General features: G+C 43.2%; 1 protein-coding gene across 2 annotated transcripts in view; it reads right to left on the bottom strand.

Annotated features, from left to right (window-relative positions):
- Positions 1-14,129, bottom strand: part of PIK3CD (phosphatidylinositol-4,5-bisphosphate 3-kinase catalytic subunit delta) — a 196,784-nt gene that overhangs the window by 108,720 nt on the left and 73,935 nt on the right. For both annotated transcript variants that reach the window (XM_068112234.2, XM_078775658.1), the window contains exons 9-10: positions 7,687-7,783; positions 4,342-4,475 (exon numbers count right to left, since the gene is read on the bottom strand). In XM_068112234.2, coding sequence (XP_067968335.1) covers positions 4,342-4,475; positions 7,687-7,783 — 231 coding nt within the window. The remainder of the gene's footprint in view (positions 1-4,341; positions 4,476-7,686; positions 7,784-14,129) is intronic.

The following is a 14,129-nucleotide window of genomic DNA, read 5'->3' as shown; positions in this document are numbered from 1 at the left end:
AAACGGGCCCGCACACACAGACACACTCACACGGGGATGTAGATGGTCAAGGGTTGAGGGTCCAGGGATGGCGTCCACAGCTCGTCCTCTGGGTCCCCGACTCATACGGCGGTGTAGATGATAGGACAGACGGCAGGCGCTCCCCGCGTGTCGTTGGCGCGGATCGGACAATTATAGGGTGGAATGCGGCAAAAGGTAGGCTGGCGGTTGGTTACTGGCGACCACGGTCGCGTATGTAATAAATGCACTCGAACGCGCTGCTTGATGCGTTTGCCTCACGAGGCCTCCTGAACAGTCCTCTTGCAAAGCGCGTATATTCCTTCAGTCCTTATCAATTCTTTCGCACGAGAGTCCTCTTCACCTCTTGATACCAGCGCATAAGTCCTCCACACAACAATTCCAAGGCTTGGCTTCCCTCACGAGTCCTTATGCAAAGCGCAAATTGTGCAAGTTCTTTGTAATGCGCGAATATCCTCGAGTCCTTTCGCACAAGGGTCCTTCAAACAACGATTGCAGTTGCGTCAGTCCTTTGGAAGGGCTTTGCGTGCGCGTTTATATAGTGCCGCCCAGCGAACCCTCTGGAATTTGCCAGCCGCGCTTTGACCACGCCCCTCACGCAATTCCACCTGAGCCCTGGTTGGTTTGTTGGCTCTTACCGGCTCCGCCATTGACGTCTGCTTGATGTGGCCACACCCCGACCTCGCGCTCCTCCCCCTTTTTAGGCCTACCTCGTGGCATTTGGCTGGTTTGAGCATCCCAATGCGAGGGCAATAGCAACAATGGGGCGCAGACTGGATGCTGCCCAATGAGGTAGATTTGGAGGGTGGGCCGCAAAATGAATGGGACCTACTCTTGTTTATTTCTTTACACAACGCAGGTATCACTATTGGAAATGTCCTTATCTCACATATACCATGACATAACTAATGTTCTAAGGTGGCCTACGTGTTGCATGTGGACAAACTATGGGGGCAAAACCTTTAACCTTTATTAATCATATATGTACACTTTCTCAGAACCGCAACAATATAAAACAAATTATAATTTGATGATATGAGGAGCATGGGGGCTGGTTGCCGGGGGATGGACAGAGGGATGGTGGGGATTTGGCCCGATGGTGTGGGGAGGGGTTATATGGTGAAGTCTGTGCTTTGAATGTGGCATATGACTGAGAACTGAACAGTGGGATGCAGGAGGGTGGCGAGGAGGAGGATGATGAGGACGCGGAACTGCAAAGACTGCAAGAAGAGCTGGCAATCAAAATAGAAGAGATGAAATTTACACTACTCAGGGAAAGACTACCAACTATACAGAATAGAAAACAACAAACAGACAAAATATGAGTTAGGAGAATCAACAGTGCACTCAGTAGATTGGTAGCATAATCATCCCCCTTAAAGGAAGTCAACACTATGAGCTTAGCAGCGGCACTGCTCATTCAACAAAAGGTAACAGGAAAACGGCATCACAAGGTAGCAAATCAGCCCCTACGAACAGAGACCAGGCACCACCATGGAAACAGAGACTAAAGACACAGAGAGCAACTGAGACAGGAAACGGGACAAACACAACAATTTACAAGGGTAAATTGAGGCCCAAAGCTAATGATGGGAATCCATAAAATAAAATCCAAACTGAAAATTTAAAATAAAGGCCAAAAGGTAATGGTTGCTGAAAACAAACTCAAAACAAGTACAGATACATTCAAAGTACACCGCCCCCATGCCAAATAAATAAATAACATCCTCCAGCGTGCTGCATTGCCATAACATCCTCCAGCCGGTGATACCGCCGTGCAGCACATACAGACGGTTTTGGGAGGGAGAGGTGTACAATAATTGATTGATTAATTAATTAATTGCATCATTAAAATCAATAAATATTAATCGTAAAATAATTTCTTAATCAATTGGCTAATAGCATACCTCAACCACCAGTGTTTCATCCAAAGCTGTAACTTTAAAAAAATGAATGAAATAAAGAATTAATCAAAAAAAATAATTAATTGATTAAATGACTTATAAATAAATAATTACTCGATTAATTGATTAATCAATACATCAAATATCCTTTATAGCCACATCACTTGGTTCACATCATTACTGTCATGTCCAAATATCAGCTTCCTCGCTCAAAATGGTGCCTGAGATATTGCCCAGAGGAGAAAGGAAATAAATAAATGATTAGTAACGAAAATAAATAAATAATAATCATAAAATAATTAAATTATTAATCAATTGGCTAATAGAAAATGTAAACCACCACCATTTCATCCATATGTGTAACTTAAAAAATTAATTAACTAACTAATCGAATAATTAAATAATTAATTGTTTCATTGATTAATCAATAAATCAAAAATACACTTTACAGCCAAATCACTTGGTCATTGTCGTGTCCAAATATCAGCTTCCGAGCTCAAAAGGTGCCTGAGATATTGCCCAGAGGAGAAAGGAAATAAATAAATGATTAGTAACGAAAATAAATAAATAATAATCATAAAATAATTAAATTATTAATCAATTGGCTAATAGAAAATGTAAACCACCACCATTTCATCCGTATGTGTAACTTAAAAAATTAATTAACTAACTAATCGAATAATTAAATAATTAATTGTTTCATTGATTAATCAATAAATCAAAAATACACTTTACAGCCAAATCACTTGGTCATTGTCGTGTCCAAATATCAGCTTCCGAGCTCAAAAGGTGCCTGAGATATTGCCCAGATGAGAAAGGAAATAAATAAGTGATTAGTAACGAAAATAAATAAATAATAATCATAAAATAATTAAATTATTAATCAATTGGCTAATAGAAAATGTAAACCACCACCATTTCATCCGTATGTGTAACTTAAAAAATTAATTAACTAACTAATCGAATAATTAAATAATTAATTGTTTCATTGATTAATCAATAAATCAAAAATACACTTTACAGCCAAATCACTTGGTCATTGTCGTGTCCAAATATCAGCTTCCGAGCTCAAAAGGTGCCTGAGATATTGCCCAGAGGAGAAAGGAAATAAATAAATGATTAGTAACGAAAATAAATAAATAATAATCATAAAATAATTAAATTATTAATCAATTGGCTAATAGAAAATGTAAACCACCACCATTTCATCCGTATGTGTAACTTAAAAAATTAATTAACTAACTAATCGAATAATTAAATAATTAATTGTTTCATTGATTAATCAATAAATCAAAAATACACTTTACAGCCAAATCACTTGGTCATTGTCGTGTCCAAATATCAGCTTCCGAGCTCAAAAGGTGCCTGAGATATTGCCCAGATGAGAAAGGAAATAAATAAGTGATTAGTAACGAAAATAAATAAATAATAATCATAAAATAATTAAATTATTAATCAATTGGCGAATAGAAAATGTAAACCACCACCATTTCATCCGTATGTGTAACTTAAAAAATTAATTAACTAACTAATCGAATAATTAAATAATTAATTGTTTCATTGATTAATCAATAAATCAAAAATACACTTTACAGCCAAATCACTTGGTCATTGTCGTGTCCAAATATCAGCTTCCGAGCTCAAAAGGTGCCTGAGATATTGCCCAGATGAGAAAGGAAATAAATAAGTACTTAATAAATCAAAAATAATTATATAATTAATAAATTTGAACAAACTACAAATTCCTGCCCTGATGGGAAGACAAAAGCAAAGCACTCAGTGTAATACTTGTCATGGGACCGCTTTGCCTTGAAGCAGAACACCACAGGCAAAAAAAGAAGCACAAGACATACACAGATAGATTCCGACAACTTTACTCCTGCTGACATCAAGAGAAGCTCTTTACCCGAGTCATGAATAATGGATGCCCACTTCGTGCAAGGCTATCTGCTTGGCACAAACAATGACAGGAATGGGCATCCGTACATCAAAAGTTTTGATAATCCGTCCGAACGATGGTCGTGTTTAGCAGGATTTCAAATTATTCTTTTATTTTGTTTCATATAAATGTTCGAGTCACCAGACATCACTCCTGGCAAACGTTTTCCTTTCATGACGCCATTGGCTACACAACCAGATGACCAATGCATCTCAAATCCACTTCGCTTACCGTGCTCAGCATTATTCCCACTCTCATGCATTTTTCAAATGCAAATGGTTTTAAGACTTTGCCTTCAAAGTTTATGCCGTTTCCATGGCTGCATAATGCTGTCTAAAGGTCGCCGTGATTTGCATGTGCACTTTGCCAAATCTAATGGCGAAGATCGATCGGACTAAAGCATCCAGGCAGCTTTAAGAGTGCATTGATCATTAAACAAGGAACTTAACTACATATTGCAACAGAGAGACCGAGGCATACCTTCTCATAAGGGGGGTAGAAGAGAGCGGAAGAGGCATAATGATGGAAGGAAATGTTTAAGACGGTCGAGCCTTCCTTGTCTGGATTTCCCTGCACCGTCCCCAGGGGATGTAGCATCTCCTCATCCATCTCATCTGCACAAACAGTGAACCGTGATGAAGAATGCTTCCGTACTCAGTAGCAAAAGTCGTCCTTAGTGTTATATGCAAAACGTGTTAAATATGGCTACCTACTAGCCAAGGACACAAGACGACAGTTGGACGTTAACCATAGGCGAAGCTTCTTTCTCTCGCTCTCTAAGAGGGTCATCCAAAAGTTTTGTCACCCTGCTGGCAACCTATGAAGTAAATGGTCTGGGTTGATGAAGTAAATGCAAGATTGCACGTGTACATGAAGATTCATTATGTTTATTTATTTATTTATTTTGTATACAAGATCGAGGCTCGTGTAAGAGCTAACATCAATCACAAAAAAAAACAATCGGACAAACAAAACATACAATAAATGGGAGCGGGAGACAAATGGGGAGAGAGAGGGAAGCACACAAGTACAACAGCAGAGAACAGGGACATCGGGAGATCTGCGGGAAGGAGAGGGCTTGGGGGGAGGAGGCATGGGAAGGCGGGGGCGGGGGGAGGGGTGGGAGAGGTATAAAACGCATGGACACTGCTAGAACTTCCAGGAAAGAAGTCGGTATTTCAAAAAAAAAAGTGGATCTGGGGTGAAATTAGCGGGGGTAGAAAAGATCAAGGTGTTGTATGGGGGAAGATAAGAGATGGTGGTGAACAGCTGTTTTAAAGACCTGGAGGGAGGAGTGGGATTGAAGAGAGTGAGGGAGTTTGTTCCAGAGGCGGGAGAAAAGAGGAATGAAAGAGTGAAGGTGAGCAGAGGGTCTTGATTTTGGCAGTTTCACAAGAAGAGGGTTGCTGGCAGATCTTGTGCGACCTGTAGGAGTACTTGGGGTATCTGACAAATACCAACTTTCCTTGCACTATTTTGATTTTATTTCAGTTGTTAAAACAATGAGGACATCAAGTTCCAAGGACAAGGCCGTGGCAGAAAGCTTCAAGGAAGACGACGTCGAAACTCTTGTTACGTTACAGGTGACATGGAGGGAAGGCACATTCAAACCACCAATAGATTTTGGCAATTTTTCCTGAAAATCATTTCTGCTGTAAATTCTCAAGGGTGAGAATTATGCGATTATTTAATTTATTGCTTAGTGGCAAGGACACAGGACTGTAATCCGAGAGGGTGCGTGTAAAAATCTGGTTTAAGACACCAATAAAGGATTTGGTTTCTAAGATTCTGGAAAGCGAGCTACAATTCCCCTGCTATGGAATTGTCGAATAAAAACCCGGCCCTCTCACTAACAACCATCAGGAACGAGGTCATCTGCGTGGCTCGGACGATGTTGTGCACATGTGAGGGCGGTCAGTTCACACATTGCAGTTGAAACTTCACGATTCAGGACAACTCGGAATGCAAACTAAAATGCTGGCTATAAAAAGACAACACTATTGTCCTATTGTCCAAACTAAAATGTCCTAATGCAGTACAGTATTGAAAATTACATCTTTCAAAGAGAAAGAACCTCTGGAGCTGCTTCGGATTGTGGGTCAGGTGAGTGACTCCACACAGCACAATGTCCCAGTTGATGTACAGTGCCCTCCATGAGTATTGGAACGGTGAAGTGAAATTTGTTATTATTACAATATACTCAATAAATTTGGATTTGAGATCAAAAGATGAATGTGAGGCAAGAGTACAGAAGGTCACCTTTTATTTCATGGAATTTCTATGTATATTTATTTTACCATTGCAGAACAATAGCACTTTTTATATTCAGTCCCCCCAATTTTGCCTCATATTCATCTTTTGATCTCAAATCCAAATTTATTGAGCATATAGCAATAAAAATAAGAGATTGCAGACCCTCACCAGGATGTATTTTCAGTGGTTTCTAAGGCTTTTGTGTTAAAACAAATATGGCGGCCGAACCACGTGACCGATGACATCATTATCTTTTTCTAAACTAATTTATTCCTAGATTATGCTCAATAAATTTCATCTTGATCGGATGAAGTTTTGTACTTGTCGAATTACGACGTCATAATGGAGGCACCTATGACATAATCATTAACATATTTTATTCCCCATGGAGAGTTCTTTAAATTGAGACGTCTCAATTTTTTCGATTCAGCACTTTCGGAGATATAGAGGTGCAAAGTTTTTCGATTTTTCCAAGATGGCGGCCGAACCACGTGACATATGACATCATAATTATCATTAAAAAAATTCTTCAGGTGGAGTTGCACCTATGGTGAAAATTTCCTGTCATTCGGACCAACAGTTGCAGAGAAAAATCACGTTTCTTGTGTGCAGACAAACAAATAAACAGAGAAACGGACTCAAATGCAATACCCTCTCCTCTGGCGAGGGTAACTAGAACGGCATTCGGTAGAGCACATATCTATGCCAGGCTGACCAGTTTACGTTCGGTATTACACTATCCTGTTTGTCGTTAAAGGCGGCAAAAAGGGTTGGCGTCAGGAAGGGCATCCGGCCGTAAAACATTGCTTCAAAAAGGGGACCGAAAAACAACAACAACCACAGTTCCCGAAAAAGGCCAACCCCCGCTTGCGGGGGAAAATGGCCTCTAAAGGTGGTTTTATTACACTAAGAGGCCAGATCTGGATCCGGACCTGAACTAAAAACGGATCGGCTTGTTCTGTCACGTAAACAACTCATCCACCTAATTTTGTAATAATGCGTAAATTTTTGAAATATCGTGCTATATATTGTTTTGGTTCTTTCACTCAATGGTGAAGAATCACTTTAAAAATTCTCTGATCCGGATCCACATCTTCACCAAAATTGAATCAGTTCTTCCTTGTCACACAACCAACCTGTCCACCAAGTTTCGTCCTAATCAGTCCACAGGTTTTTGAGATATTGGGCTATATATCGTTTTTTGCTCCATCTCTCAATAGTTGAAGAATCACTTTTAAAATCCTTCAATCCAGATCCGGATGTTCACCAAAATCGAATCATTTCGTCCATGTCGCAAACCCAACCACTCCACCAAGTTTTGTCCTAATGAGTCCATAACTTTTTGCGATATCCTGGTCACAAACAGACAGACAAACAAAGACAAAGACAGACAGACAGACAGACAGACAGGGGTGAAAACATAACCTCTATCCACCTTTGGTGGCAGAGGTAACAAATTTGACTTTACTTTTCCAATACTTATGGAGGGGCCTTGTACATAGCAAAGGTCAGAACATCACTCAGTAGAAGCCATTTTTAGCAAGTCCTCCATGTGACAATTGTGACACACACCAGGAATCGATGACCAGGCATGAAGCTCGACATCTCCAACACGCAGCTGGTCCTTGTAGTCAAACAGCATGGTGTTCACCCACACGATGGGGTAATCCTGCATAAAACAAGCCACTCGTAGTATCGTCATCCATGTTCCTGCTGTACAAGGTCAGACGTTAAATGGACAAGAATGTACAGTACATACGTACACACATACAAACACACACACACACACACACACACACACACACACACACACACACACACACACACACACACACACACACACACACACACACTTGTCACTTTCATATAAAATAAGGATTATCTTGGTCACTGCATAAAACTTCTCAAACTTTCCTAGTTTGCCTTCGTCTTCTTCTTTAACGGCCACTATTATCCCACCTTGTGGGATCGGCCGGGTTAAGCTTGGCCAGAATCTTGACGAACCGGCTGGCCAGGCCTGACATTCGATTTTGATTTTTTTTTGGGAAATAGGGCAGGAATTTGGAATTTTGGCCATGGTGATGGCGATAGCTCACCTACTCTTTGCGAAGGACACCATGGGATCTTTAACGTCCATCAACAAATGATGGCAGACGGGACTCCCAGTTTAACGTCCATCCGAGGGATGGCACACACATTGATGAATCACCCTGCCTGTGAAACACCAAACTGGCAGTTTATAGCTGGGTCGGGATTCAAACCCAGGCAAGAGGGCTTTGAGGAAGGAGAGTGTGCGTACCTCTAGGCCATTCTGCCAGCCTCCTAGTTTGCCTTCAAGTATTTCTATTTTTTTATTTTTTTTTCTATTCCTTCAATGTATGCTTCCTGGTTCACGTACTCCAGAAATATAAATGTTGGGGGTGTTTCACAAGAAAATATACATGCAGCAAGCCATTAGGCCCTTCATGACTGTGCTCTATACACCACCCCCCCCCCCCCCCCATCCCTGCCTCCCACCCCTATTCCACCACCCCCTGCCTTTTCCGACCCAAGCCTTATCATGTAATCCAAACACAAACCCCACAAACACCATTAACCTAATCCAATCCAACATCTACTCGATGGAAACTTGGTGTTTACGTTGCATTTAAAATGCCCATCTGCACACAGACTCTCAATAATTTCATGATTAAAAACGTCAGTGGAAGGAGATCTCAATTGATTATTCAACATTCTGTGTCAGGCATCACCAAAACGTCACTTTCTGGTGGGAGGAATTACATCTGGACCCACGCAGCCATTCAATCAATCAATCAACAAACTAAGAACTCATCAATCGATTTCTTACATACAACTTTTTCCATTTGGAAGGAAAATCTCAAAGTGCTTATTTAGGTGAGACAGTAAATCTGGTGGCCCAACTCGATTTCGGCAGTGTACGTTAAATATACTACAGTATCTCTCGAAAGTAGTAGGCCATTGAGCGCCGGCATTCCATCCAAATTCCCTCCTTAGAGATAGCCGTATCGATTAGGAGAAAGTGCTGTGACATAGACAAGGCACAGACACGTGTTTTTTTCCCAGGCGCTCGATCATTATTGCTCTGTGATGCTGTGAACTTGTGTGGAGCTTAACAAATCATGGTATGTTAATATCGACTACCAATAAACACGAAGCATATCGGAAGCCTATCAATGCTGCCTAAGCCACAGCCGCCCCTCAGCAATTATGCAACTATACTTTGCGGAATTGAATCCCTGTGGGATTCTAAAATGACAGGCGCAAGACCGTTTCCTTGAATCCACAACTTCTCGGTGAATAGTGGCCCGCATCAGCAAACCTTGCAAAGATGGCTGAGAATTTCAAGTCAAAACATTTCCTTCGTTTCGTAGATTTGTATCATACTAAAATACGCCATTTGTGTCTGTCCGTCTGTCTGATGAATTTTTGACGCCAATACATTCCGTCCTTACTTATCCAATCTCAACCAAACTTGACAGGATGACCAAGGGTTACACAATGAAGGTTGTAGCGCATTCATTTGCCCCCCTCCCCAAGGAGGTTTTCTCCCCCGAGTGGGTTTTCCCCGCCATTGCCGTCAATGGCGTTGCGTGTTGAGGTGTATAGCCGTATTAAGTTAGCTTTATCGTGGCGTTTTTCCAAAGAAGAAGATTTATTGTGGCGTTTTTCCAAACACGCTTTTTTTTTTCTTTTTCTTTTTTTGTATACTGAATCGAGGCTCGTGAAAGAGCTAACATTTATTTCACAAACAAATCAACCAGACAAACAAAATATACAAAAAGAGGGAGCGGAAGACAAGATGGGGAGAAAAGGGGAAGCACACAACCACAACATTTGAGAGCAGGGAGAAGTGTGGGAGGGAGAGGGCTTGGGGGCAGGAGGCGTGGGAAGGGGGGCGGGGGGGGGGTGGGAGAAGTATAAAACACAAGGGAACCGAAATTAGCGGGGGTAGAAAAGATCAAGGTTTTCGATGGGGGAGGATAAGAGATGGTGGTGAACAGCTGTTTTAAAGACCTGGAGGGTGGAGTGGGATTGAAGAGAGTGAGGGAGTTTGTTCCAGAGGCGGGAGAAAAGAGGAATGAAGGAGTGAAGGTGAGCAGAAAGTCTTGATTTTGGCAGTTTAACCATAAGAGGGTTGCAGGCAGATCTTGTGCGACCTGTAGGAATATTTGGGGGACAGAGCCCAGAGAGGGCTGGGGGGGCAAGGCCAGAGAGGAGTCGGTGGAAGACGGAAAGACCACCAACCTGCCTGCGGTGAGTGAGTGAAAGGCCCTTGGAGTTAGCTTCATCGCGGGAGATTCCAATGATTCTGAACGCTTTGGTTTCAACAGCGTGAAGACGGGCTAGGTGTGAGGCAGGAGCACCAGACAAGAGGGGAGAGCAGTATTCCATAGAGCTGCGGATGAAAGCCTTGTATGTGGTGAGGAGCTCAGGTGTGCCAAGGAAGGACTTCGCACGACAGAGGATGCCCAGTCGGCGACTGGCTTTGGAGGTCAGATTTGAAATGTGGTTTTCCCAGGAAAGATCATGGCAAATAGTGAGACCCAAAAGCTTGAGTGACAGAACTTCTTGGAGAGGATTATTCAGAAAGTGGATGGGAGGGTTTCCCAGTCGGTCTTTTCGGAGAGACATTGTAAGAGTGTGAGATTTATCAGGATTGAAAGACATGTTCCATTTGTTTGCCCAGTCTGTGATTTTGTCCAGGTCTGCAGAGAGTGAGGAGGCTGCAGACTGCCGATCTGAGGGATGAGGAATGGAGCGACAGAGAGTAGAGTCGTCAGCAAAGAGATAGAGAGGATTTTCAAGAGAGTCAGAGAGATCATTGATGAAGACCAGAAAAAGCACAGGGCCCAGAACACTACCTTGGGGAACTCCAGCCTGAACAGGTAGAGGAGATGAGAGAAACCCATTCAGGGCCACACGTTGACTACGACCAGAGAGGAAGTCCGCCAGCCATGCGTGGAGATTTCCATGGATACCAAAGGAGGAGAGTTTGGTGAGCAGAGCAGGGTGCCAGACCGTATCGAAGGCACGTGAAATGTCAAGGGAGACGGCTCTAATTTCCTGTTTGGCGTTGAGGACCTCCATCCATTGTTGAGAAAGCAGAAGCAGCATGTCCAGAGTAGAGTGACCAGGTCTGAAACCAAATTGATGATCAGAGATCAAGCCATTGGAGAAGAGGAAAGATTTCATATCTGAAGCAATGATGGATTCCATGACTTTGCTGATAATTGGGAGAAGGCTGATTGGTCTGTAGTTGCTGGGATCTGTTTTTGCACCTTTTTTGTGCAAAGCGGTGATGTTGGCTGATTTCCAAGCAGATGGCAGATGACCTTGAGCAAAAGAGAGGGTGAAGAGAACAGAAAGAGGGAGTGAAAGAGCGGAAGCACATGATTTTAGGACCCGTGGGCTGATGCCGTCAGGACCAGTTGCAGAATCAGAGGCGAGGGTTGACAGAAACTTTTCCACCTTGTCAGGAGGAAAGGACACAGAGTCCAGGAGCAGCTGGGTACGACTGGGTACAGTGGGTACAGAGAGGGATGGGTTTGGGACACAAGATTTAGAGGCAAACACAGAGTTGAGGCATTCAGCTTTTTCACGTGCGGAGTCAGCCGTTAAGCCGTTTGAGGTGAGGGAGGGGATGGAGGGGGAACAAACACCAGAAACAGATTTGACCAGACGCCACCAGGATTTGGAAGAGGGAGACAGATAAGAGAGTTCGGTCTTGAGAACGGTGAGATATTGTTTCCTGGCTCTCCTGAGGGTGGACACACACTTGTTTCGGGCTTTGTGAAAGGAAATGAGATTTCCTTCCGTTGGATTTGCTTTCCAGGAGACGAAAGCAAGTTGTTTCAGGGCAACAGCCTCACCACAAGATTCCGTGTACCATGGACGGGAGGAAGGGTATGACAACTGAAGACGAGATGGGATAAATCTGTGCATGAGAGAGAGCAATTTACTTTGAAAGAATTCCCAGGATGAGTTGATGTCAGAGGCGGTAGAGATGGGAGACCAGTCCAGATGATTGATGGCTGCTTGAAGACCGTGCCAGTTGGCCTGAATGAAATGCCAGACTCGTCGACGCTGAGGAGGCTCTCTGAGAATGGTCAGAGAGATGTCCACTTTGACAAGCACATGATCAGATGAGCCGATTGGAGCAGAAGAAGAGCAGCAGACATTTTCAGGGAAGTTTGTCATAACCAAATCCAGAAGAGAAGATGCTCCGTTGACTGAGATCCGGGTCGGGAAATTGACAGATTGTGTCAGTCCCAGTGAGTCGCAGAAGTCCTTTGCTGAAGAGCCATGGCTGGTGAGAGAGGTACCCACACCCAGCCAACTGGCATGGTGACAATTGAAATCACCACATATGTATGAGGAAGAGAGAGTTGGGATGGGTAGATAGAACTTGGTCCATATTATCAGACAGCGAGATGTAGATGGAGTCATCGCTGTTTGGTGGACGGTACAACACACATATGAACAAAAGGTGGGAGTGAAGGGGAAGCCGTAGCCAAAGGTATTCCTGGGGGTGAGGTGGAGAGAGGGCAGTGGAGGGCGAGTGAGGAAGAGAGTTTTTTATAAAGATAGCAACCCCACCTCCAGGACGAGGCTCATGTCTATCATACCGGAGGAGGGAGTAACCTGGGAGAGATACCAAGGCATCAGAGACATCATGAAGGAGGAAAGTTTCTGTTAAGCAGATCACATCTGGTTTGTCAGAAGCAACCTGTATGGAGAGATCAGTCAAGTTTGAGCGAAGGCCCCGGATGTTTGAGGTCCATACCGTTAATGAAGAGGAAGGGGGAGCATCGGGTCCAGAACAGGGGGGGGAGGGGTAGGATAAGATGTGGAAGAGGAGGAAGAGGAAGGGAGAGCTGTTGAAGGTGTGTCAGAGATTTCAGAGATTTCAGAATAGCTTGGAGAAAGGGAAGAATGGGGTGGACAAAAGGTTTGATGGAGATTGGGTGAGGCACAGTGAGGTGTTATTTGAGGAGGGGGAAGAGCGAGGCAGAAGGTTGGGGGAGATGAAGGTGAAAGTTGGAAGGGGGAAGAAGCAGAGAGGATGCTTTGAGGAGGAGGGGTGAGAGGGGAGTCTAGGAGGGGAGGAGCGAGGGAGAGTCTCGGAGGGGAGGGGTGTGGGGGGAGTTTAGGAGGGAGGGGAGGAAAGGGGCAAGGGGGGAGATTTGAAAGGGATGGGTGATGGGGAGGATTTGGAGGGGAGGGGTGAGATTGGATTTTGAAAAGTGTACGATTCATGGGAAACGAACATTTTTTGCAAAATGAGTTTGAGACCTTCGAGTCAAAAATGGGTTTGAGGACACTGAAGGAGGGGTGGAGTTCTGGATAGTTTAGGGAATGTAGAAAGGAGGAACTGTAAGAGATGGTATTATATATATTTTTTGGAATGAATAGATTTGGTGAGTAAGACGAAAGCATCCTTTTGTAGGAAAAGAAGAAAAGGGTGTTATAATATATGAGAGAAAATAGTTGTTCAGGGGAGAGATTATACATTTCTAACCACGTGATCGCGAACGAAGAACGAACGAACAAAAAAGAACAACAAATAAACGAATAAGACCTGGGAAGGAAATATTTTTTTGGGGGTTTTTTTTTTTTTGAGCAGAGATATTAAACAAGGAGGTATGGGGTGAACGACTGGGACGAAACAGAGAACGAAAATAAATGCAGCGCATTCGACGAATCGCTGAGAGAAAAACAAAACCACAAGGTCGGAGACGGTACGGTAGCCAAGCCTACGAGTACTAGGCCTCAGAATACTCGATACGCATTAACCGACGATTGTGTATACATGTACGAAAAATTAGCACCGAAAATTTTCCAAAAGATACGCTATAGGTGCATACACCAAAAGATAGATACAGTCTCGACAAAAACACAATTGAGAAGGATCACTTAGCTTCGAAAGCGTGAGCGCATGGAATAGCTTCGAAAACACGTGACCTCGCCGTGATCTCGCGAGATCTTCCCATGAA

This window comes from Myxine glutinosa, chromosome 4, assembly GCF_964187855.1.
Source record: "Myxine glutinosa chromosome 4, kmMyxGlut1.1, whole genome shotgun sequence".
Taxonomy (NCBI): domain Eukaryota; kingdom Metazoa; phylum Chordata; class Myxini; order Myxiniformes; family Myxinidae; genus Myxine; species Myxine glutinosa.
Note: the sequence above shows the minus strand (reverse complement) of the source record. Positions and strands in the feature narration are given on the sequence as shown.